This window comes from Esox lucius, chromosome 21 (genome assembly GCF_011004845.1).
Source record: "Esox lucius isolate fEsoLuc1 chromosome 21, fEsoLuc1.pri, whole genome shotgun sequence".
Classification (NCBI taxonomy): domain Eukaryota; kingdom Metazoa; phylum Chordata; class Actinopteri; order Esociformes; family Esocidae; genus Esox; species Esox lucius.
In genome coordinates this window covers 24,031,798-24,059,349 of record NC_047589.1, presented here as the reverse complement: position 1 = coordinate 24,059,349, position 27,552 = coordinate 24,031,798, and the positions used below count along the sequence as shown (strand labels likewise).

Genomic DNA, 27,552 nt, shown 5'->3' with positions numbered 1-27,552 from the left:
TCGACTGCCCAAATAATTTCTTCATAAATAAAAATTATAGTGAAGTTTTTAACAAAACAAACACTACCAACTCCCAATCATAGAACAATGCTGTAACGTCAAGGTAAAAAAGAGTCCCAGTGTTTTAGCGCCTGCATTGAGACTGTCTGCAATGCAAGGGAAGCCTAGCTGCAGTGGGGAGGGTCGTGTATTGTGAGAGTTTGGAGAGGAAAGAGAACCAAGTCTGCTGGCATGATGCTTTCTAACATGTTGCTTTATTAGATTTTTTCTGATTGCATTGTAGCTGTCTTGACTCCATCGAACTGAGAAAAGATTTGACTTGTGTAAGTGAGAATACAAATTTTATCTAACCCTTAGTTTACTGGCTACAAACGCAAAGCCTAGAATTATGAATGGTTGTTGCTGTGCATAAAGCTGGAACTGTTCCTGACCCAGTTCTGTTTGAGTTTACTATGCACGGTGGCATTGGTAAGTTTTCGGACCTCTTCACTTTCTCTACATTTTGTTGCGTTATAGATTAGATTCAACTTTATTGCCATTGAACAGTACAAGTATAGTACAACGAAATGCAGTTTGCATCTAACCAGAAGTGCAAATAGAGGAGTGCAGAAAAATGTACAAGTTTATTTATGTGCAAGTGGAATGTATAGTTGTGCAGTTAATGCAAATGCATTACGTGGCAATTCTAAATGTGCAGTGGAAATGTAGGCTCCATTTTTAATTGCTTAATAAAGAGTAATCTATCAGTGCACTAACCCTATAATGACAAAACATTTGTACAAATGTTTGCCAATTTATTGAATATATTAAAAATGAAATGTACATTAGTATTCAGACCCTTCATTTTGTACTTTCTAGTAGCCCCTTTGACAGCGATCTCAGCTTTGATTCTTGGGTATTCCTCAACCAATATTGCAGACCTGGATTTGAGACATTTCTCCCATTCTTGTAGATCCTGTCAACCTCTTTGTTTGGATGGGGGGCAATGTGTAGATGTGCAATAAGGCAAATAGAGGAGGGCAGACATTTTACACTATACCTAATACTTGTATGTTACATTTGGGATAATAGTTGTTCGGGTACAAATGGCAATTCAAAATGGCATTCAAGATGTGCAAATGAAGGAGTGATGTTTTAAGGTAGCATTTGCACTCGAGATGCAGAGATGGCAGCAATCAGGTCCCCAGATAGACATGCGTGTGTAACAACTGTAAAAAATGCAGGCACAATGGCAATACTAAATGTGCAAAGAGGCAAATTGAATGCAGGGGTAGCAGCGGTGTGTTTCCTGAGGTAGACACGTACCTTTAACAGCTGAAAACGTCCATTGTCAGGCATAACAAGGCAGTGTCAGGTTAGTACAAGGGAGTAGTGCAACAAGGTCCCAGAGAGGCGGGGTTTGTTATGCCCGTTTACTTAGTTTGCCTGCTCTAGGAAGAGACTTTGTGGTTCCCAACCAAATCACAATGATGGAGCCCACTGCGCTCCTGTCAATTTTTTTGTTTTTGTTGTTATCTTTCCCTCAACACAATGCTGTGTTAGGGGTCTACAGGAAGTTCATTGGATGTCATGGTTTGGTTTGTGCTCTAATGTGCACTGGTGTTGGACCCCGTGTGGACAGGTTTCTGTATTTTCACGTCCAATGAATTGAATTTTCCACAGATGGAATTTGCCACAGATGGACAATCCAGTTCTGGAGACACAGGTTGCGTTTGAGTTAAATGGGCGGGCAAAGAATGTGTATACTTAACTACATGAGATTTCAGGTTTTCAATGAAATGGCACAAATCTATAAAAATGGGTTTACGCTTTGTCATTGTGATATTGTGTGTAGATTGATGCCATTTAAAATGTAAATTTTTTATCAGTTATAAATTAAGTGTCCGCATTTTGTGTTATAAAAATGAAGGGAGCTCAATATTTTCTCATGCAACTAAATATGCTGGTGGGGTAATGCATTACTAACTGTTAATATATACGTTTCATTTAAAAAAATTCCCAGCTGCCCAGGAATGGGAGAACACGTCTTATACATGATGTTGATGCACTTCTCGATTCTCCTAAGGCCCAATGACACACATTCAATATTGCAATTAAAACGTTGTCCTAGAAAAAAACAGTCCAGATTCATTGTTTTGCAAGATTTGTAACCGTCGAATGACATCGCTTTAGATTGTCTGTATATCCTGATGAAATAATGCCACATTTAGTGGATTTTCCTTAAAGAGAATTCAGCGAGTATGTCTCCGTTATGGCATGACTTGGCCTTAGTTTTCTTTGTGTAGATATATACTCCAGTGTAAAGTATACAGGCTGTTGTATGGTGTTGCTGCTATGTGATCTGTCTGTCCCTGGTGAGAGCATGTCACTGTTTCCAGGTAGCCTAATACTTGTTACTCTTCAACAGGGTCGTGTGTCTGTGGTAAAAATCTGGGGGGAAAAGGGCATGGTTAAACAGAAGTGATGGTTACTTGTCCCACATAGGGAATAAGTCATGTGTCCTTGTATTTTGAAGGTTTATGGCTCTCCATCACTAAGTAAATTGTTGCTTTCAGCCTTTTGCTATTTCTAACTTGCCAAAGTATTTCTTTTTATTTCAAGTGAACAAGCCTGACTTTGCCACCAAGGTGTCTCTTCCCAAGTCCTCGTTTTTGTCTGATGTCCAACTCCTCCCTATCAACCGTGCGTGTGTCCCTGGAGTCTGGTGAAAGCAGCAAGCCAGGCTTGGCTTTTTTTAAATGTATTTACACAGGACCATAGCTCCGGGTGTCTCCTTGATAAAGCTTATGTAACCTAAAGACCGCTGCATGTAGCCTAGACGTTTGTCCCTTGGCAATTGAGTAAAGGGATTTTGGCAGGGAATCATCAAGGATGTTAGATGGCCAGCCAGTTTGGGTTGGAACAGAAGGGAAACACAGGAGGGTGTTTTCGTTGTGATGTGTTTGTTTTGAAGGTCGGATTTGAAATGAAATCGTGTTTTGTGGTGTAGGCTCATGAAGTCATTAAAATGGTGGCATAATTCATTTGGTTGATTGATGAACAAATTTTAAATATTTCCATGACTCTGAATCTGATTTTTACTGAAACTTAAATCGATTATTGAACAATGTAAACCAACCATTCAACTCCTCTGTCCTGTGTCTTCTGTGTCCTCTATATAAGTGAGGTTGAAGATGGTTGGGGAAAGTGAACGTGTGTGAATCAAATGAGATTGTCCCACTCCCAGCTTAACTTACGTTCACATAGATGGTATCAAATAAATTTTTAAAAAGCTAAAGTATTAGGTGTGGAAGGTGTGTTATAAATAAAGTCAGCAGGGATTGATACAGACTTTAGATGTAATATAAATTGTATTCCTAACACTGAGTGGCATATGAACGTTTATTCAAACGGGGTTTGGCAGATTCGTTTTCTACCAGCCTACAAATAAACGTAACACTTAGCAGGTCATGGAGGAGAGAGGGTTAAGGAAGGAAGAATGAGAATGACTGGTCACACTGGTCACACTGGTCGCTGTACTGCAACATTGTAGGTTTTTGTGGTTGCCAGATGTTACTCCCAAAGCCAACCTGAGCATGGTAATCACCACACGATTGTCTTCTCTAGAGGAGTATCTATGAAAACCCCCAGGCTGCTTGTTTGGAATGTTTCTATTGCTCGTTCGGAATAGGTTGAAGTTCAATTCAATTGACCCTTGAGTCCTTCTGTTGTATTGGAGAGGTAATGTTGCGAGGTGTGTCAAACTTTTCGAGGTTTCTAACATTGCAATTTTTTTAATCTAGTTTAAACAATTGCTGGCAAATGCTTGAAATTTACACTGGATATGTGAAACTGGATAGGGCTGGGGAAACAGCATAGCTACAGAGAAGGGGGGTGTGCCCTGCAGCCCAGCCAGTGAGTCCATGCCTGGATTTTACTACTGCCTTAGGAGCTGGAACTACTTGCAACTACATATTTTTTCTTGCCTCCCATCTCCCTCTCTCTCTTTCCCCCACTCACTCGCTCTGTTTATCACTGTAGTAGAATTGTCTCGTGAGTTTGAGTTTGAAGAGATGAAGTCGGTGGATACTGAGGTTTTCCAGAGTGTTAGTTGTGTTTTTAACATGATGTGGTAGTGCATGAACTTGAAAACAATCACAGTAGATGGCTTATGATGGCGAAAAGACTAGGCTACTCCTGCCAAACTAAACAGCAGAGTTTCCCGAGAGTTCCTCTTGGGCCATATGACAGACCTGGAACAACATGCACGACAGTGAGATATGGACGGATGCTGTACAGGTCTCTGTGGCCTGGGCTTCTTTTTTCTGACCGTTCTCACCCTCTCTTGTCGCTCTGGCATTGGGTAAGGGTGTTCGTATGCCTGTGGGTTACTCATTTGCCCGCATCTCGTCATTTGTTTACCTCTGGGCTGCACAGGAGTTAGGGGGGTACACATAAAATCCATTTAGGTGTCCCTGCTTTGTACAAAAAAAAAAGAGAAACCCAAGAATTCTGGGAAGAGGGAAGTCATACAGACATGACTCATGCATTATGCAATGCCAGTCTAACATAGAGCATCACTATACTTCTGTTTTCAACTCATTTGTCTAAAGGTCTCATGGGTTTAGGCATTGTTTGGCTTCATGCATGGATTACTTGACAAATCCCTACGAGAACTTTGAGAGCCTCTTTGTTTATGTTTTGACTTCCTCGCATTTCTTTTCAAATGAGCCTTAAGATTGATTTTCTTCTGCAGTTGTCCCAATGTGATTTTGTTAAAGATGAACTGAGACATGATTCCTAACTGTGACACCATGTTCTTATATGTATTGAATGTACTGTGAAATTTAAATTAAAATGAGAAAATTAAAACCTGATGTTTGTAAAAATGCCTAGTGTGTTGTTGAAACATGTAGGCCACTGCAATTTTTTTATGATGTCCATGGCTGATGCTTGTGGCGTGGTGGCTAAGATTGCAACTCATCCCCACTCCGCACATCAACAGCTGCAGGCCTGCTTTTAAAAACGGACAAAAGACCAACCCATCGAAGCTGTCCGTTTTCATCCTCTGCCTTGTGTGTTTCAAACAACTTTTCAAGGTGGCCCTCTAGTTGTACCGTGCGAGCCATAACCTGTAGTTGTCGTCAGACCGATTATGCCACAGACTTAACAGCAGTGAATGATGCCATTGTCGTAAAGAGAACATGGGCATGCTTAAATTATATTAAATGTATTACTTTATTCAAGTGGGGCTGAGTCGCTTTAACTCTGAGCAGGTTGATTATTTTCCTGATAGGCCAAAACTTTGATCTGGCAGTCTTTTTACAAATTACATCACGTATTTCACTCACTGTGGCCCGGCTTCACACGGAGCACGAGGTAAATGGAGAGGCTGTGCAAAATCTGGGCGTGGACAGGAATTTGTACTGTGCTGCTTCTAGGGGATACCGTACTTGCATGTCAGTCGGAACTGGTCCAGAACTGGTGCCGAGTCACCTTGTAAGGGTACTTCATGTGTAAGTTGGGCAATTTGTCTTGTCAACTCAAACCTAAAACCGAAACACTCCGTTCAGCTTCTGCATTAGTGTAAAAAAATTAATTAAAGATTGTGCTGTAAAGATTGGTTACTAGTGCCCCTGTTCCCTGTGGTCAGTGTTCCTGCTGAATATATATATTTTTTAAATACTTTAATTATGAAATGGATGCGTGTCCAGGAGAAAACAGAGAGGGGGAAATAAAGAGACTAAGTACACAACTTTGAAAAGTATGTTTTATTTATCCCCCTTTGACCTGTGGGTCTATTGTCTGGCATTCTGTAACACTGAGGGGACCCAGGTATCAAATGTTTCTTTTTAATTGGTTTTATTACAATGCAGAAAAAATCTGGTACCAAATTTTTGGAGCATAATGCGAGTGTGACGAGTCCATCTTCTGTGGAAGTCGCAACATGAGCAATGTTAACCTTGTATTACATAGTGGGTTTTACTACTCGACCTCCAACAGATTTACACAGCTACATAACTACGAAATGAAATAATTCACAACAAAAGTAGTATCATGTTTGTATTATTAAACTATTTAATCAAGTATTTGGGTTTTTGTTTAGATATCCCCTTTGAACTGCCAATTAAAAATCCCTCATGATTCATCATAGGGTTGGCTTCACCACTTTCAAAACTGCCATTCATGTCCGACATGTTGCTAAGTTTAGCCAGTTTCTCCAGTTTCCCAGTTCCCTCCAACATCTTTGTTCTTTCAGTCTTCATCTCCTTTTCTTGATGACAGGTCTGGTCTGGTTTCCAACATTCCACTTTCACTTGTACTTTTACTTCAGTTATTTGGGATGGAGGGCCTTCTCACACTACAACTACTGTTGTGACAACAGTTTGACTTTTAAATTGCATTTATTTAGTGATAATTTGAAAACATGATGTGCCTTGCTCTGTAAAAATATGATATTGCTTTTGGCAACCAGGCTAGGTACAGTGGATATATAAAGTATACACACCCCTGTGAAAATGCCAGGTTTTTGTGATGTAAAAGAATGAGACAAAGATAAATCCTGTCAGAACTTTTTCCACTTTTAATGTGACCTATAATGTGAAGAATTCAATTAAAAAACTAACTGAAATCTTCGAGGGGAAAAAATGAAAACCTTACAATAACCTGGTTGTATAAGTGTGCACACCCTCTTATAACTGGGGATGTGGCTGTGTTCAAAATTAACCAATCACATTCAAACTCATGTTAAATAGAAGTCATTACACACCTGCCATCATTTAAAGTGACTGAATAATCACAAATAATGTTCAGCAGACAGCTTCCAAAGCATCAGAGGGATCTCATTGTTGAAAGATATCAGTCAGGAGTAGGGTACAAAATAATTTCCATTTGGCATTTGGAATGGTTCATAATTCCCTCCACCCTGACTAAGACCCTGGTTCCAGCTGAAGAAAAGGCAATTTTGGCACAAAACCTTCAGGCGTCAGTTAGAAAGCTGAAGATGAAGTTCACCTGAAGATGAAGTTCACTACAACGACCCGAAGCATCCAAATCCACAAAAGCATGGCTTCACCAGAAGAAGATTTACATTTTGGAATGGCCTACCCAGTGCCCAGACCTGAATCCAATTGAACATCTGTGGGGGGATCTGAAGAGGGCTGTGCACAGGAGATGTCATCGCATTCTGACGGATTTGGAGTGCTTTTGCAAAGAAGATTGGGCAAATATTGCCACGTCAAGATGTGCCATGCTAATAGACTCCTACCCAAAAAGACTGAGTGCTGTAATAAAATCAAAAGGTGCTTCAACAAAGTATTAGTTTAAGGGTGTGCACACTTATTTTTTTTTCCAAAAGATTTCAGTTTGGTTTTCAATTGAATTGTTCATGTTCTATGTCTGACCTGATTTATCCTTGTCTCATTCTTTTACATCACGACAACCTGCCATTTGAACAGGGGTGTGTAGACTTTTTTTTATATCCACTGCAGTTGGCTGGCTTGTTTGTTTTTATTTGTTATATATTTGCTTATTGTGGTTATGGTGGATTTTCATTAACTGAGTTTTGATCTCAACAGAGCATGTGACAAGACTAATGAATGAAGATAAATTCTAAGAATTTTTTTAAAGAGACCGGTTTTCAGACTGATTCAAAGCGAATGCTACGGCTGGCTGTCCCGCATGTAATGGCACAGAACATTCTACAATACATATGTATTTGACACACAAACCTAAGCTTATTTGGCAAATAACTAGCTGTTCCTGAGCAACACAATTTCTCATACCGCCGACTTCTACATATTACACAGCTGCTTAAAAGGAGTTTCCTATGCCTAATGTGGGAGGTACATTGACCTGGATTAAACCTGTTCCGGGTCCAGAACAATGGCTTTGCATTTTCAGTGATGTAGGTCATTGATCAGAGCCCGGGGAGTCAGTTGCCGACTGCAGCATCAGTAGCGGTGTCCGTCTTCGTCCCGGAAACCCAACACTGGTCACCCGATGCCTCCGTGCTGGACCTTGCTAGCGCATTGTGCATAGGAGAATGAGCTGCAAAGCCTCACAATTGTTTGCAGTAGAAACCCAATCTTTCCCACCACAAACCTTGTTTGTGTGTTAATGCTTTTACCATCCAATAGTTTTGCCTTTGAACAAACTTACTGCATTGGTGTGTTTTTCTTTTCTTTTTTTCTTCTCTGTGTGCAAACCAGTTGAGGGATCTTCCTTTTGATGTGAATTTACATGTTTTCTGAACTAGTTTTGTGATGGCTACTTCTGAAGAACCTATACTATTTGGACTAGCTGAGGCTTAGTCATAGTGCTCTGAACCTGTCTACATTCAGCCCATCTGAAGGGTCTAGCCCATTTGGCCTGGGTTTCAGGCATTGAGTTTAGTGAGCCACACTGGTAAGTACTCTGAATAGCACCTCTTTGTTCTTTTGCAACTCGGAGGGAGAGCGAGCGAGCGAGAGAGAGGGAGCGAGAGACAAAGTGCCAGACTTTTTTTTTGAGGCTACATTTGCACAGACCCACCAAGCATGAATAGTTCTAGATGGTCTAGCCAAGTGTTCTGAGCTAGACAGTGGAGGTTGTCCCCACCAATGCCCCCCCCCTTCTCTCTTGCCCTAGTCCTGTCCCACTCTCTCTACTCCAGGGGCCAGTTTTGGATGCTCTGGTTCGGTGCTGTGGGGTTCCAATGCAATTTTGGACCACATGGCCGCAGAGCGTTTTGTCACACAGCTTTTGGTTCAGGTTCATGCTGGAATTTGTGCACGGAATATTCGCCTGTATTATTATTTTTTACTTCGTAAGAATTTATGATTATTTTCTGCTAAAGTATGAACCTGTTACGAAACATTTTGTCGTGTCCAAGAGCTTTTGGGGCTCTACTTGAATCAGTTGTTAGAAATGTTATGGTTACTGCAAGAGGATTAATCTGTATTTAATTTTTTGTGTTGATATTCTTTTCTAACAATGGTGTCTCCTTTCTCAATGACAATTTCCTGTTGTTGCTGGTATTGGCTTATTTGATTTATCTCATGCTTGCTCTACAATGAATGTGTCTTTGCTGGGCTTGCAGCCTGGGCCGTAGTAATGAGAAACTTGAGTGGTTACCATGGTAATGAGTTGGTAACTGATAGGTTGGATTGCCGATATATTGTGATTGGCACATGATATATAAAAATATAATGATAAATCCTTAATAGATCACTTCTGTATTAGTCTGTAATGGTTGATTTTACAGGGGCGTAGTAGCCTGAGGGGAAGAACATTCAAATAAGCATCCGTGTAATAAAGGAGGTTAGGCCAACTTTATTTTCTCCTCCCCTTGTTTCAGGATGTCAAATTTGCGTTGATGGCCTTGCTTGGTCACACCTCGACAGCAGGGGCGGAAAAATCACAGTTCGATTCCTGGGTCCTCCGATCTCGCCAAGCTTTTCTGCTTCGTGTTGCACTGTTTTCTCTGCCAGACGTTTTAGGCAACACCCAAGCTGGAGATGAACACATTCCCCTGGCTAGCTTGTCTGTGTCTGACCTATGCCAAAGAGTTGCTAGAATGCCCCGTGTTCCGGGAAGGATAACACATCGCCTTCTGAAAGCTAGTGTACATTCTGAAAGCTAGTGTACATTCTGAAAGCTAGTGTACATTCTGAAAGCTAGTGTACATTCTGAAAGCTAGTGTACATTCTGAAAGCTAGTGTTCTTTTAGAGGCAAGATCTAAGTCTAACTCCTCACAGATGTTGACAATCTATAAAATAATATATAAATGGGTTGGTAACATAAGTCACTGAATTCAACTGAAAGAAGCTAATTAATAACCCAGTGCATGAACAAACTCCTGTTGCATATACACCCCTGCACTTTGATTAGACGTCATCTGAATTGAACCAGCTGAAATGATTCCCATTAATAAGTGAACACCGTTATGTTTTTTGTAATTAGGTTTGGCGAAACAAAGTGTATGATCCTTTAGCCTAATTAGTAGGATTTTGCCAGAAACGCTACACGGTACATGCCAACCTACATTTTAATCTGTGGGTAGGAATGTGCTTGCGTGGCTGTCTCTGGGAAATTGTCATGTTTTATATAATTGTGTATATACATGTGTATTTGCACTGTGTGGGTGTCGATAACATTTTGTACCTATTTAATTCCTTTGTGCCAAAATATCGGTATTCGCATCAAGCCCTGAGAAAACCAGCTGGTCATTGTCTGTTGAAGGGCAGCAAAGCTCTAGCAACGTGTGGATCTTTGGGCTCTGCTCTGTCTGTGTGCAACACCCGTGTTGACAGTGTTGGTTAATCCAGAACGGGGAGGGGGAGGTGACGAGTGGTGGACTCCACTGCTCAGAGCTCCAGAGACAGATGGAAGTAAATAGAAACTGACCTTGGTCCTCCACACTCTGAAGCAGTGTTGCTGCAGTGACGAGGGAGCGTTCGCTACATCTAGTTGCAACAAGTGTCTGTATTTAGAGGACAATCATTCCCTTGGAATTTTTGTATCTCATGACCACCTGATTTTCCCCACAACATATTTTATCAAAGATGTCAAGTACTGTCTGTCAGCGTGGTTTCTGTCTGTCAGCGTGGTTTCTGTCTGTCAGCGTGGTTTCTGTCTGTCTGCGTGGTGTCTGTCTGTCTGCGTGGTGTCTGTCTGCGTGGTGTCTGTCTGCGTGGTGTCTGTCTGCGTGGTGTCTGTCTGTCTGCCTGCGTGGTGTCTGTCTGTCTGTCTGCCTGCGTGGTGTCTGTCTGTCTGTCTGCCTGCGTGGTGTCTGTCTGTCTGCCTGCGTGGTGTCTGTCTGTCTGTCTGCCTGCGTGGTGTGTCTGTCTGTCTGCATGGTGTCTGTCTGTCTGTCTGCCTGCGTGGTGCGTGTCTGCCTGCCTGTCTATCTCTATCGCTGTAGTGTGTTATAAACAAAAGAGAACAGGAAATGGATCCCCTTCCCTAAATATGTGGGCTGTGCTCATGCAGTCATGCATACATGTAGCCTCAACAAAGCTTCTCTTAAAAAAAACACATTCAGACTCTTCAGACCTTTTCCTGTTTGTAGAAAACTAGAAACATTTCTAATTAAAATATTCCCACCCTTTATCAGCATATGATTGAACACTGTGCCGAGCTATCAAATCTCATCTTTATAATGTATACACACTGTGTATTTCTTTTTTAAAGACACATTTATAGTCATGTGAAAAAGTAGTTTGGGATGTGGATATTTAAATTATATTTCATACATAGTAATTGAAAAAGTTAACTCAATTTAACCAATCACACAATTGTTTTGAATCCAGTTATGCAATTAAGCAGACAATCAATTTCCTTACGCTGAGGAGTGTATGTATATTATCTGCAGTGTGAAAATGCATTTTTATTAATAAATTGGTCTTTCAGTCTTTCAATTTCATTTGTTAAATTTGGTTATACAATCTGTCTATAGTGTCCCAGTGAAGATTACTTGTCCATATGTCCACAGCTGTAAAAAGAAAAAGACAACTTTTCAGGGGGTGTAATTTTTCATGACTGTGCAAATGGCTTTGGTGGAGTGACTTTTTAATGTAGACTATCAGTTCACTTCTACTCCCTTCCTGTGGATAATCACTTTCTGCCCGGCTTAGCTGTAGGGCTGTTCCCTTTTCTGTGATGGCCAGTTGGGCTGCTCCTCGGGCACTTCCTTTTGGCCCCACTGGCTGTTGTGGTTGTTCCCTACCGCATTGACGCTGAGCTAGAAGACGTTCGTTGTTCATTTCTGTGATGAGTTTGAAGGGTCTTGTCGAGGCCGGCAAGGCGGTTTGCCTCCCTTCCGAAGGCAGCAGCTCATGTGGCGCGGCGTACCTGGGTGACAACGCTGTCCCTGCTTGAGCGGAGCCTGAAAGGCAAATTAGATCAGTGACTGTTCCCCTCTCCTTGTGTGTCCCAGGGGCCGCAGCCGAGTCAGAGCCCAGGCCGATGATGAGGACAGCATGGACGGGACAGAGAACGCGGGAGTGGAAAACACTCAGGAGATGGGTGAGCTGACTGTCTCGGTTGTCATGGAGGGGTGTGCGTGCGTGTGTGTGCGCGTGCGCGTGCGTGTGTGTGTACACCTGTCACAAAGGGCCCTTGTTTCTTTTGTCATGTACATTCGGCGTGCCATTGTTTTCATGTGCACGCTTATTTAGGCTGCCATCACTGATGGACAGGTGTCCACCTGCCTGTTGCGCTACCCCAGCCCCCCCCCCCCCCCCCGTGTCACTTGTAAGGCTGGTTTTGATGGTTCTGTTGCTAGGAGGTAGGAGATTAATGGCTTGTTCGTACTTGTTTGTCTGTGGAGCAAAAATGTAGGCCTAATCACTGGCTCGTTATGGGCTGTTTACAAATCCATCTGCAGCTGCTGTCCGCGGGGGTCTCGCCGACCCACAGTGCACATCCCCAAACATTTCTAACCTGAGGGCTCTGTGGACACTGCTTCATTAAGGTAGAACGTTCTTAAACGGGCCGCTGCTCACTGAATCCGTTACGGAAATCGACTGTGAGAAGATTGTTCAGTGTTTTAGAACAGACTCACCTCCTTAGTTCGTTCTGTGGTGCTACCTCGCTTTTCGCCGTTAGCGTTTTGTTGACATTTAAATTACTTCACAGGGTTTGCGTAACCCAGAAATAGTCCAAGTATTTGTAACAGCTTTTGTGTTTCTGACACAGTGCCAATGAAGATTGTAATAGCATTTCCTTTCTTTTGGTCCTCTCTTTTGACTGCATTTTAGTTTATCCAAACCTGGTAATGATTGATAGTTTGCAAGTAGCAACAATTGTCAGCTAGCCCTGATTAGCTAGCATGCTTCAACCCAAAGAAAACGACCAATTACTTAAACTTGCTTAAATTTGAAATTGGCCAGTAAACGTTTTAGATGTACTACATCACTGATTGTCCTTTAGCCTGAGCTATTTCTTTACCCAACTGAAGTTAGAAAATGTCACTCTTTCACTCTTTCTTGGATATTTTCTGTTAAAATGTGAATCACCCATATCTATATATAGATATTATGTAACCCCAGCACTTACACATTTAAGGGTTTTCCACAAAAGAAAACACTCCTGTATATCATAAACTGTGATAGACAGACGCACAGTACTCGACATCTTCGATATAAATCGTTATTAGTGGAAGGCTAGTTCTCCAGTTTTCATTCACAACACCCTCTTGGAGTTATTACCTTCACCGTCTCTAGTTCCAACAGCAGAGGTGGAGAGGAGTGAGCGAGGGGGAGACAGGAAAAAGAGAGGGACAGGGTTAAAATGTACAGGCCATGCTGGGAGTGTTGATGCCTGTGTTGGAGGGCAAGTGGGTAGGCATTTCCCCTAGACATATATGGTCTTCTTCCGTCAGGATAAAACACCTCTGCCCCTACTCACAGTACTTGGGGAATGCATTGCTCCCACAAACCATTTTGTTGACCTTCCTTTCCTGATCAGGACATGTTAACGGGTCTGTAAGGTATTGTACCTGGTGTCCTCTCAACATGGCTCCTCATATGTAACACTTTTTGACGTTTCATGAGATCTCCCCGGGAACATCATGTGATCATACTCTGTACAGTTCCTTCACCAATGAAACCAGTTCTCCAACCTTTCTGAAAGTCTTTGGGAAGAGTTATGAGCCCTGACATCTAGACTGCAAACATTTTTGCCAATGGAACTAGACAATTTAACTGTTTTTGAGGAGATATTTGAAATAAGTGAAATAATCTGCCAATGGAACTAGACAATTTAACTGTTTTTGAGGAGATATTTGAAATAAGTGAAATAATCTGCCAATGGAACAAGACAAATTACACAATATTCAAGGCATATTTTCTAAAAACAAGTGGTATATTCTAGCTTAAGAAAAATGTACCTTATTTTAAGGATGGTTAGATTGAAAACAAGTTAAATATACTTGATGGGACAGATTTTTTTGCCAGCGTAAAGGTCGTACTCCTTTTGGAGGGCTGTGTGTGCTGAAAGTAGGCAAGAAATTCTTTGTTCTCCTCCGCATGGTAGTAGATCTCACTTATGCAAATGTTATGTGAGGTTTAATCAGTTAAATGTAGGCTACTTTATGTAAAGGTAATGTGTTACATTGGTGTTGTGTGGCGTTACATCGGTGATGTGCATACAAATATATGTCAAATAGTTTGCATATGAAAGCCATCAAAACGTTTCATATTCAACTTTACATGGCCTCCTGTCCAGACCAGTGGGTCAAAGCTCTTTGTTTTGTAGTGACATGGCAATACCAGTGTGACACCGGCAGCGCGACATCAGCGAGGCCAACAGAAGGTGGCTCTACTTTACCTTGGACAGGCCTGCATCAAATTGTCTTTGGCGTCTTTGGAGACTACTGAAATGATATCCTGAGACAACTCTGCCACAACTAGACGATAAGGAGTTTTATGTAGCATTTGGCTGCTAGTGGCTCGCATGCCCAGAGCAAGTAATGAGTCACCTACTAGACCTGATTAATAGATAATGGAGCATTTTACTTGGTTAGTGGCTCGTGGTTTGGCTGCTAATGTAGTCTAAACAGAGATGATGACAGCCTCAAGTGAAACCCTTAAGTAATTTAGTAAAACCACAGTAATATAAAACTCTGAAATATTTTAATAATATATTAATAAAGTATGGTTAATAAACACAGCAGTAGGTGGCACAATCAACCCTGGAAATCAGGTGTCATTATTTAATAGAAAGTAGATGAAAACCGCAGTTGTTTTTATAGAATAATCAAAGCGACCTCGGTAAACAAACCTTTCAGCTGTATGGCATGATGCATAATGAGACTGTGACTTTCAGGCCAGGGAGAAGAATGATGGTGAATGTAACCAACAGGTTTCCTACCGCTGGCCAGTCCCACCCACTTCATTGTAACGCTCCCCATCGGCTCCCGAAAGAGCACACTGACTGACGACGCCTCTCTTTTACTGCCCTCCCCCACTGTTTGCGTGCGCGCAAACATCCGCGCACACGCTTGTGCACGCACACTCGACCCCATTCCAGCTTAGTTGGCTTCTAAGTCACAAGTTTAAGGCACCCCCTGTTGTCTTCCAATGACTCAATCAGGTCCACGTGACCCCCCCCCCCACACACACACACACAAAAGCCGATTGCCAGAGAATTTCCTGGCTATTAATTACACACTCCGGGGCCTGTCTAGGCTTTTGCCGTGGGATTTTTCGCCGCAGTGTTTTAAGGATACCCCCCAAGACTAAAAAAAATAATCCTTAAGCCAAGTTGGTGTCAAAAGGCCAAATGAGGTCCCTGTGCTAACCCACATTGAATCTGAATTACCCAATATATGCGCTGGCATCTGGCATTCAAATGTAGAGCTGTATTTTTTATTCAGAGCAATACCAAAGATCAGCGTTGCCTTTTGCTTTAGGGATGTCAGTTTGTGTCTAGACAATACTGTGCACCATGACAATGAAGATGCTGTGTGTACGCTTCAGGGCTGTTGCGAACTACAGCACGGATAGGAGTCTCTCCCCTCTTCAGTGGAGCAACATCGTCGCTGGGAAAGAGGAGAAAAAACAACGTCCCCTATCGCTCTTTAATGAGTGGCTGAGAATCACGTCCGGGTCAATGGTTCAAAATAACTCATTTTCATCTTTTCAAGTGGTGCAGCGGAGCGAAAGGGGCTTCAAGTGATTTATGAAAGTGTTGTGAATGCCTGACCCGGGATTGTGGATATCCTACTGTTTCGGGACTTCCTTCAACCTCATCAAAATATAAACGCGAAAAGGAGGAAACTGATCCGAATCTGGGTTTTTTATTTCATTAGTGCTCTCTGGGCGGTCTGACAAATCAGACTTAATCAAAAAGGGCGGCTCCACACAGTCTGAGGCTCTGCCATGATCAAGTATTAAACAACTAGTTAAGTTATTTGTCCAGGCGTGGCCTTTTAAATGGTCTTGCTGATGCTAAGTCGTCCATTTATTCCTTTGAGACTCTCCCAATTTCAGTTGTCCGTCTGGTACGAGTGCAGACCTTAATTTTGGGTCATTACATAATTAAAATGGTTAAATCCAGGGTGAGGGTAACATTAGCAGCATGGTAAATATCGCCACTATGCTAGCCTAGAGAATACTGTTACTTGTGTTCTTATCGTTTCTAGAGAAAGAAATGTGAGCAAATGCTATTATTGAGAATGCACACTGGGTATCTGATGGTGATTTGACCCCTCTGCTGTTCATCAACATTGCTCCTTGTAACTAACATTTAGCATTTGAACAATATTTTATATCTAGCACATTCTCAGTGCGTGTGTGTGTGTGTATTTCCCCATTGAAAATGTAATAATGGAAATATAAGTAACTGGTTGTGGTATTGATCGTTGCACCACTGAATTCTAAAAAACAAACAAAATGTGTTGATTAGTTACGGCAACCATATAGGGCATTGTTGATCAGTGTAATTGGTTTGTCTAGTTGAAGTAAAGTTTCTAAACGAGCATGAAACCAGAAACGTGCACTCTGACACATGCAATATTACAGTAATTTTACAAGGCGTTATTTCCCTGAACCGCTATATGGGTACCTCTTTAGCAAGAAAATATAACACATTTTTGTTGTTTTAAAGGTTGAGATAAAGGTCACGTCATCTCCTTTTGCCAGGATGCATTCTTTTGACTTCTTCATGTGACACTTTCGTGATTTTTTATTTTTTTTTTAAAGGAATTGACTGGACTTCACAGCCCTTCTGTAACTGAAAGGGTTGGTAAAGCTCCAAGCGTTCACAAAGTACGTTCCATACCGGTGTTGTTTTTGGTAGCTCTGGAGGAGAGAGAACTTTTAAAGGCTATGTTAGGTTCATTAGGGTGTATAGTACATGCCAACACTTAGTGTTCACTCCTAGTTTCAGGGAGTTTTTCAGTTTGATGCTTAATGAACACAACCCCAAGTTTCCCGGTGTGCTCTGGGCCTTTGACTGGCAGGTGAGAGGTTAGGACTAATCCCTTTTGCTACAATTATACATTTTTTTTGGTCTGAGTTTTGCTTCGACAATAGGCTGAGATTGAAATAGCACCCCGTTGGCGTAGCCTGGAAACCTGTGTCACAATGAAAAGATCTCAACGTACACTAGTCAACATCAGACTTATTTCCAGGCATCTCTGGACGACTTCTTGCACTACACTAAAGTGCCCGACTAAATGATCCGCTGTGATGTACCTTTAGATTTCCTGTTTTCATCTAGGGTTCCCCGGGAAAATGTTCTGGGTTAGCTGGGCAACATGAAGAAAAGGTCTCTGATCACTTTAAAGGACACAGCGTAGGTTAATAATTCATGTGCTTGCTCAGTATCGAGGTGTGACAATATACAATTAGATACCCATCTGAATGGAAGGGTTGAGAAACCTGCTCATTCTATCCAGCCTTTGGATTAGTTTCACAAGGCACATGACACTGCAAATAAGGGTGATTGAATTGGAGCAAGAGCAAAAAATGGGAAGCTGTCTGTTATTATTCAGCTTTGTGAGGCAGAATATTTTGGCTGGCGCAGATATGCCTCGATTCTAGCCCACAATACTGCTTCTCTGTTGGTAGGCTGAATGCCAATGCAAACGAAATCGTAAGGTCAAATTAGGCACACTTTTCCTCTCGTTTACGCTTTCTCTTAGACTAAAAAGGCTCAAAATGGCCAAGTCAACTGTGCTGAGAAAGTGAGCAAATTTGAGAGTGAACGTTACTGACTAATCTGTACATATCTCAGATGTCCCCTGGATGGCACATTCTGCGTGATTAAAAAACTAAAGGCTCAGACTCTAACCTTCATCCTCTTTCTCCCACAGAAGCACAGGAGCAGTTCATGGAGGTTGAGGAGGAGATCACGGCCCCTAGTCCTGACCCCAGTCCATTGCCCAGCCCCAGCGATGACAGACCCCTTTCCCCCCTCTTCCAGCGCTCTGTGTCGGAGGACTCTGCAGGATCCTCCGCTTCGGCCTTGGAGCACGCCAAAGTCCGGTAAGAGAGGCTGCGTGCGTGCGTGCATGCTAGTTAGTAAGGCCTGGGCTGTGAAAATTAAACTCAATTATGGCAGTTTTAATTGATTTACTAATGATCATAGACCTGTGTATTAGTGATACACAGCTGGTCCTGGCTGCATTTCTTTGGAGGCAGAAGGCAGAAATGAGGCAGAAGGCAGAAACTGACTTGTTTGCCTTAAACTGTGACTTAATAGGAAAACCACAAAATGTAGAATCCTAAGACATTAAGAAAATGCATTAGCAATTCATATTTTCCTTCAACTTTTTCTGAAGGAACCCCCGTCTGTGTGTGGCCCTGTGTAGCCATTGATGATTATGCTAATGTGTTAACGGCAAATAAAGGCTAAATAAAAGGCTTCCTCAAAAACATTCAGAATTAAGAAATATTTCCAGCACAGCCAATGCCTACCTGTCAGAATGATATTCATCAATCCAGTGGCCATGTATTTAGCAAAATCTCCAAACACATGGCAGCTTCAGAAACGCTGTTAGCCAAAGAAGTCTCTTGCCGTTGCAAGCTTTAATTAAAAGATGTGCACTCAAAGAAATGTTACTCTCTGAATGACATTTCCATTTACATAACATCTACATAATTTATACAGTTTTTTTTTTTTTACTCACTTGTAATGGGATATATAGCAGGAAAATATGTATGCACAGCACCTTGCCCCTCAAAATATTTATTTGAGCAACAGGGCTATGCTTTTTGGGGGGGAAAGGCTATATTGTTGGTTAGCTAGCTTTTTTTAGTTAGCATCTGTTGTTATTTCCTTGAAGTTTATATTTATAACGTTTAATCAGGAATGAAACAGTGTTCCATAGCTAGGGGGTTTTGTGCCCCAATGGGCAGCTTAGTCTTGAAAAGAGGTTCTGCCTGCATATCTGCATGTTGGTATTCAATACATTTTGAGGAGGGTGATTACAACTTTATGCATGACAGTTAGGGCTGCAAATTTGAAGACACTTCTTTAATCGACCGCCGAGATTAAAGATCATTCAATTATCTAATCTTATTAAAGGGGGATAGTTTTGCCTATGACAGAAAATCTCCAATATGCGTTTCTTCCTAAATAAAATCTTTATTTTAACTAGATGTGGACATATTTGACACCATTTAGATAACCACATATTAGAAAACAAGTACAACGCTCTTACCTAATTTTTGGATTAAACAGCATTATATTTAAGACAGAAATGGAGTCAAAAGATCAATCAGAAATTAGGTGTTTTTGCTGGACCGCGTAAGCTGGCTCCTGTGTCAATAATGTAAAACATAATTTAATGTTTCTCCTCACATCTTCAAAATGTATGTAGCGATCGGTTCTATTTACACTTAAGTTAGCCTATGGGTTATCTGTAGAACATTTTCCAATTTAATTTGAAAGGTCACTGTGGACTATTTGGTCAGTTGTTAACACCAGTAAAATAAGTATTGTTTATCAATAGACATTTTAAATTTTTTAGTTTTTCAGTTATAAAGCAAAACATACTATTTATCATGGTATTATAAATATCATCGTATTATATTTTTGGACATATTGCATGTGTGTGCATGTGTGCGAGACAGGAAAAGGCAAGGCAGGAAATGCTAGCCGGGTATTGATTAGCGCTTGGCATTCATTTTTTGCTCCCCAGCCACTGTAGCCTAGCCAACTTTGTTCCATATGACGTTTGCAATGGCTTAACATCTTAAACCAGGCCTAGAATGTCGCTAAGAGGCCAAGGAGGCCAGACAAGATTGGAGGTGTGGCCTTGTAAGACGAGAAGTGGCGAAACGCTACAGTGATGCAGGCTGCATGTGCGTGTATTAGCCTTTGCAGTTTTCTTAAGTAAATGTTTTGTTTTAGTGTTATTTCTTTTTTGTTACCGTCGTATCGAATTGGGTATCGAGAATAGTGTAATTTCGCTGGTGTTGGTATCTACTACTTAAGTTCTGGTATCGTGACGTCCCTATTTATTTGATTGAAGTTGACTATGGTGCGCTACATTGTACCCTGTCCTGTTCACGCTGTCGGTCACTGGTGCTCAAGGCAATAGGCCTAATACAAATGGGCTGAATCTCAAATCGCAAACTATATAATTTGCCAGATTAGTATGCCAGGAGATAAGTATGTCCCAAACCATAGTACGCTGAAAATAGTATGACAAAAATTCCCGCGGAACAGCCAAAAGCAAAAGCTAGACAGTTCACAGATGCTATTTGTAGTGGAAGTACATTTTTCATAAATACGTTATATAACACAGTGCTTAATGGTGTCTGGCTAAATGTTTAAATTGAACTAATAAACGAATTATTTTATTAGTTCAGATGTCTTTTGAGAAGACTGAATTGAAAAAAATATTGGTATGTCACCCGCCAGAGTGGCTAGTAAGATTGACTGTGTTACACGCCACAGACGAATTTTACCCGCATTTGACAGGTGGGCGGGTGCCAATGTCAAGCCCTGATAATGAGGTAAACTGGAAAATGTAATTCCAGTGAGAGAGGCATGGAGAGTCCTACTGCCATTGTAACTATTCTTGTGGGTGGATTGGAGAGATTGGGAGAAGGGGAGAATTCACTCTGGAGATGGAGATACTTGCAATGAGGGGGTCATTAGTGAGCAAGAGAAAGGCTGTCTCAGACATGCTGAGTCACAGCTGTGTGTGTGTGTGTCTGTGTGTGTGTGTGTGTTTAAGTGCAAGGAGGCCAGGGAGAGGTGTGTGTGGTTAGCACTAGAGCGCGAGGCATGTGTGTTTTTCAGCACACGCGGTGGGTGTTTATGCACCCCATAAAACAAGTGTGGGCCAGGAGGGAGGCAGAGTGTGCATTTACAGAGAGAGCGAGAGAGGGAACAACCTAAGAAAAGAGAAGGGGGAGGGGTTGGAGGAGGCGGCTGTGTGCTTGCACGCTCGAGTGAGCCACCGCAATGGGGGGGGGGGGAGGGGGGGGGGTGCACGGAAGGTAAGCAAGAGAGGTGGAGGCAACCAGGACGAAGGGGGATGGGAACAGGCAGCAGAAATAATTGTGCGCCGGGGATTGTGGGTAGCAGAGAAAAGCAGGCTGGGTAAAGAGGTCTCGGGACTCTCGGTGGTAGCCTGGCAGCTTGCAGACTGCGGGGCTGCTACTGTAATTAGTAAAGGGAGGGGTGGGGGGGGGGTGTTGCAGGGGAGGGCTTTCTCTTTCTAGTCCCAATTAGTAGAGATTGTGCCCCCATTAATGTACAGCAGAGAGGGCCCTGTCAACATGGGAGGAAGCACGCACAATGTATATGAAAACACATTGAAGGTTGTACGTGCGGACACAGTACACGGGCACGCACAGGCACAGCAAAATCACCTCCGATCACTTCAGATGCCCATACTTTACCGGCTCCTGTTGGCGTCTGCCACACTTTTGTCGTTAAGGCTGCGGCTGGAGATTGTACCGTTTGGTGATCTTAAGTCCGCTCGCACTGTATAACCAGAGCTGCTTTCCAAAGCTTTTGCAACAAAAAATAACCAGTCTTCGTTCTGTTTGTTGGGTACTGGATTATCTGTTGAATGGTGCTTGTTAAATAGATAGATCAGAGCTGAATCCGTTTCTGATATGTCGCAAATGATTTCATCACAGAACATGACAGAACCCATTATAACACAACTGTTAGACAAACTCCAGTGCATTTATTAAAATGATTTGTAAAAGAGAGCTGCTGAAATGGCAGTGGGCCGGATTTGAACCTGCACTGCAGCAGTGATTGTTCTCTGGTAGCAGTGGCTTAGACCACTGGAACACTCTAGACCATGTACTTCAAGTCCCGTTTCACTAGAAAAACTTACTATACTATAAAAAAAATACTATACTGTATGTGCATCATCTTGAATTATACAGTGTTTTTACTGATGTACAGTGATGACATTATGTGACGTTTTTACAAACTGTTGTTTAACCAGCCTAGGTATTTTGCGTAGAGGTTTGTGGTTTTAGCAAATTGGTTATTATTATTAATAATATTATTATTCTGATAATTGCTATAATGTATAAAATGAAGTGTAACAGATTCAGCTTTGCCTTGACTTTATTATCTGAGGACCTTTCACCTGTCATCTGTTTGTGCATTGAGAAGATGCATTGATACATGCTGAATGTTATTGGCCCATATATGTTAGCTTTGGGAAGCTCTGGATCTTTTAGTTTGGTGGAGAAAATATCCGGAGAAAGTGTTACATTTACATTTGTCATTTAGCGGAAGCCCTTACAGTTGCATTTCAAAATGGCCCTGTGTCACAACCACTAACTTAGTAGTGGTAAGTACTCGGGATGTACCTATAAGAAAATTCTTGGCCGAAAGTGGTAGCCAGTATTTTTTTACCGCTATTGGCCAATATCATTGTTTTGTCATTTCTGCATGTGTGTACCTTTTGTATAAAATAAATCGAAGATCTTGCTTCTGACAGTGCTTCTCATTTCAACAAATGTAAATGATATAATCCTAAAGTTATCTTTATGTATAATTTCAGAACAAAAGTCTTCAGAATTAGTCTTATAATTAATGGAAAATGTATAAATGATATACTCTTTCTGTAATTGTACATTTCACAATGCCTTAATATAAGTGTATTAAATCAGGTTGTTGAGATATTTAACACTTGAACTGCTTTAACAAATGGCATTGTTGGTCTTTGAATAGAGAATAATTTGCTTAGGAGTCATTTATTTAAATTAGCAGTGTTCCTGAAGATGAAGTGCTCTGACATAGTTTGCAGCCTTAAAAGCACTTGCTTCTTCTAGACAGGGCATCAAGTTAACCTTTTGGTTCACAAGCAGATGTACCAGGCAGATTCAGAATCTACCAGCCACTAATTTTGGCAGCCAACCCCCATGCCTTTACACCATAACACACAAAAAGCTTGAGTATGCTATGTAATGATCTGAAAACCTAATAGAGATCAAGTAACGTGGTATATTGCTACTCGGTTGGCGAAAAACATCTCACCTGAGTCTGCTCTAAGCCAGAATGTCACAGATCGGAAACGTTCAGCCGTCCCTGTAAGGACGTTACCGTGGTAATGGAGACAACAACACTTGCTTGCTTCTGCTCAAGTTGTTGCTGCACGCTCTCTCCTCGTTCCTGCTGAAGACCGTGAGCACTCTGAATCTGCGTGCGTGGCCGGTCTGCCTGGTGTGCAGGATTCATTGGCTGACTACGACTAGGGGGACACTGCGCCCTTTCTCTCGAGTCATGCATGAATACAAGAGCACCAGGAGCTCAGTAACCTTCCGACCATTGTTGTAACTCGGCAGATTATCTGTGTACCGGGAAAATGCAATTGATGTATCTAACTAAAAGTTCAGGTCATGTTTATGGTTTGGCCAACCTGCAGCGCCATGGTAAATGAACTCGGCGGAAACGCTGGAAAGCAAGATTGATCAGAAATATTGGGCAAATATAAAGCAGTGTGCCGACATCGATCATAAAATGTTGCCTATAATTGGCCCTTAAGAAGTGCTGGCCGATATATCGGTGTAACCCTAGTAAGTATACCTTCCTTATATTAGGGAGTTGGCTGGAGGTTGTGTGAAGTTGGCCCAGTGGTTGGATTGCAGCATTTGAGGCTTTTTATTACTGCTGGTAAATACAGTGCCTTTTTGAATAAAGTTTTCAGATCCCTGACAAATTCTCTGATGTTCTACCGAATATAAAAATTATATTTTGTTTATTTTATACCTTTACTCATCAGTTTCACCAAATGTTTCTCCTTTCCCAATTACATTTTTTACTTTGCAATTGTAGCCTTGCTTCATTGCAAGAATATGTCCAAAGTAGATGCGCATCTTATTTGTGTGTCCTCTGGTGCGCATCTCATTTGTGTGTCCTCTGGCGCACCTCACCAAGCCGTTGTTGATGTGCTTGTGGCGTTGCTCACTCAACCTGGATGCTTATTATGGAAGTGGCAGATAAATCCTAGAGGTAAATACATTCCCCAACCAACAACCTCAATTGAGCTTGCAGGTGCACACCCTACCACAAGGAGTCACTAAAGTGCAGCAAGACAGCCTTCTCTGACATCCACCCATCCATTATGGGCAGCATTTAGACTATTTGTGCTGCCCTCTGCTGTGCCCGTCGTATCGTTCTTCTAATGCACTTGTTTTTCCGTACCAGCATTTTTCTGGCAACGTCTTTCTGGAAAAAGTTACTTCAATTTATGTGGTTTTCTAACCTGGCAGTCTTTTCGATTTATGCTCTAACTGTAAAGCGTAAAGTGCTACATTCATTGTTAAATTCTTGTGTAGGATTACAATTATTATTGCGAATTACGGACTACTGAACTCTTCACAGCTAACTTATATGCAACCCATCCAATGTTGCCCTTTTGTTGTGGTGTGATACATGTTTGTTTGTGCCTGTGTGTGACAGCAGTGCTATGTACATGCTGATGACCCCCCCGTGCCCCCCTCAAACTGTTTTCTGTCAATCAACCCTTTATTTGGCTTCTCGGATTTCGTCTAAAGTACAACATTCCCAGGGGACCTTATTAACAACCTGTTGTTTTTCAAAACAAATATCGGATGAATATTTACTGCACCTCTCAGTGAATCCTTTTTTATTTATTTTTTATTGTATTTTTAGTTGTAGCTGTCAGTATTTACGTCACAGGTTGGCGGCTTGTCAGTGAATCAGATTTAAAACAGTATGGCTGCTCAGGTCTCTGTGGATTCTGTCTTTCAAGTGGTTTTTTTGAACCACTTTTGGTCTGTAGACAGAACTTGGTTTTGGTGCAGTTTTTCCTAACAATTGGTCTGTTTAAGTGGGGAGTCCCCTGAGTCCTCCAACCCAAGCTATAAAAATACTTCATTCTATTATGCCTAATGAAAGCTAAAGATGTTCTCCTTTTCTTCTCCAGTGAAAAGCTGTGTGCCTTCTGTTACTGCGGCGAGAGGAGTTTCCTGGGGCAGGGCGACCTGATGGTGTTCGGCCCCACGCCGGGATACGTGCCGCTGCACATCCGCAACCGCCGCGGCAGCTCGGAGAAGGACGATGACTACCACGAAGATGACTTCCAGGAGGATGACCAGGACACCAAGAGCCCAGGGCATCGCGGCGTCGGGAGGGGCCTGAAGAAGTAAGACTGGTCTAATGCTGCTGTGATGTAATCTTTGGGTTTGGGCTGCACATGGCAAGTTGTTAGGTTGGTTTATGATGGCCTTTCAGATAGTGGTTGTAATGCTTGACATGGTCTCCTGAATGCATGTTGAATCTCAAATTCCGATTACTCAGTTTCGACCCAGGAGAGTGGCATGTTTTTCTGGAAGACGGTGTTAGTGGAATGTACCTAGGCTAGGCTGTTATTGGGACAAAGACACGTCTTCATTTTGAGCTAGGAGAGGAGGAGAATTGGCTGCTGACACTTTGATTTTACCATTGGCATTGATTTTACTGGAGAGAAAATGACAGCTGAGATTGCACAAGGGAAAGTGGGTCTGTTCTGCACCAGGACTGAGTGGGCGAGATGGACACACACACACACACACACACACACACACACACACAGGCCCTGGGAGTGAGACACACAGGCACTGAAACTCTTATTAGCCGTCTAAATGGGGACACCAAAGTGTATTGTCCTTAAAGTCCTAAATATAGTACTCTTAAATATTATCTTTGGTCATTGATGAGGCGCAATATAAGGAAACAGACAAGCATTGAGGGAGGATATGAGTTAGGACTGCAGCTAACAACTATTTTGATAGTCGATTAATCTATCTACTATTATTGGGAGTAATCGATTAGTCATATGAAAAATAAATCTATTCCAGAGTTAATGATTGCTGCTCATTGAACGTAATTTGAATCACAATGTGAGATGTTGGAGGTAAACCTTCAGACACTTACACTTTACTAACAAAACAGCGCTGTCCTCATCGTTTTCTAGCTAGCCTTCTGAGTGGTAGTGAAAACGGCCATATAGTCCGCAACAAGGTTTATTTAATTTAGACCTGGTTGGGGAATGTGCTTGTGGTATATGATGGGATACCTCTGATTACTTCGGTTCCACTGAGACACATAGAAAGATGTATTTTATTTTGAGTTCCAATTGTGGAGACCTGTCAGTTAGACAAACGAGGCAAATGACTAACTATGGATTTGTGAGAGTTGAAGATTACGACCAGGAAGTCACAGTTACATAGTTAAGGGCACTCTCTGACGACCTCAGCTTTTGCAGGCGCCCAAGCTAGTTGCTAGCCTGTGGTGTTCAGGAAATGAATGTTGAACATGCCTGACTGCTCCATAGGGAATGCCGGCCAATTTGTAGTGCCAGTGGAGCTTTCTTGTCACTCCTTAGCTAGGGGCGCGATTGTCACTCAAACCTAGACTGGGGTGGTCAGCTTGGGGCAATGTGTTAGCGCACCCTAGGCTGTGGATCCGTATTCCGATTTTTTTTCTTTCAGGGAGTGTTTTTTTCCCAAATTCTTTTGATTGTGTCCAAATCACGCTTGTCGTGCATAGCGCTAATCCGTCGGTGACACTTCCGGCTGCGTGCACACGTGCAGCTTCCCGCCGGAGACCAGGATTAAATACCTGCCTCCATCCTTCACCTCTGTGTGTCCACCTTCCTATCTCCCAATGATTCCTACTGTCATTTAAAGCCTTGGGGAAAAAATGCAATGAACTAAAACACCCCTGCTGAGACGGCACAACGTAATCGCGTTCTATTATAAATAGCTCTGTCTGTTTTCCTACGGACTCTTTCGGATTCGCCGGTACCGGCCAGTTAATGTATTCAATTGCATAAGGCATTGGGAAATGAAGTGTTTTATCAGAGTAAAAGGATTTGGAAAAGACAAATCCCCAAATCATTCATAGAACACCAACTGTTTGAGCATGGAGCCAAGTAAATCAGATAATAAAGGCTTGTCCAGGGAATGACTTGGTTTTCTGCTTTGACCTAAACCATAGTGGTGTGAAAAATATCCAAATTGGTTAACAATGTTTCCATTCAGTTGACAGTAGATTTTTTTTTTGTATTTAAAAAAAGGAGAATGGTTTGAGAGGAAAAAAGAAATCTCATAATTTCTCAATCGGAGACATGCAGAGTTGAATCTTGGGCTAACCAAGTCTTTAAAACTACAATTAGAGGTCAACTCCATGCCAACAAGCTATTTGGTCATCTTGCCAGAAAACCACTACTCTCATCAAGACATAACAGTCAGTGCCTGGAGTTTTATAAACACTGAAACTTTGATTGCAACTGATTTCTATGGTCAGATATTTTGATGAAAGTAGAGGCTGGCTTCTGTAAATGCATCCAAGTGACTTGTTGGCATCTAGGTGGCGTCTAATTAATGTGATGACTTGTCAGTGTTTTTCTAAAGTTGTGCGGTGATTGGTCAGATATTCAAGCCCTCGCACAATATGTGGGAATGACTGATTTTGTAAAGTATTCTCAGATTGCAGATTTGTTGGATTCCTGGAGGACCTGTTTAACTCACATGGTTTTAGGGGAAGCCAATTTCCAAAATACAAATCGCTGTTGCACTTTCTTTGTATAGTCATCATCTTGGACAAATGTTATAGATGTTCTAAAGTAAAATACATTTAGTGGATTTCCTACT

The 27,552-nt window shown here is 41.9% G+C and overlaps 1 protein-coding gene across 12 annotated transcripts in view; it reads left to right on the top strand.

Moving 5' to 3' along the window:
• kmt2ca (lysine (K)-specific methyltransferase 2Ca) overlaps positions 1-27,552 on the top strand; it is a 147,873-nt gene that overhangs the window by 23,588 nt on the left and 96,733 nt on the right. For 11 of the 12 annotated variants that reach the window (XM_029116184.2, XM_029116186.2, XM_029116188.2 and 8 more), the window contains exons 3-5: positions 11,898-11,986; positions 17,781-17,952; positions 24,843-25,061. In XM_029116184.2, coding sequence (XP_028972017.2) covers positions 11,898-11,986; positions 17,781-17,952; positions 24,843-25,061 — 480 coding nt within the window. The remainder of the gene's footprint in view (positions 1-11,897; positions 11,987-17,780; positions 17,953-24,842; positions 25,062-27,552) is intronic. The other variant, XM_029116189.2, reaches the window with a different exon arrangement.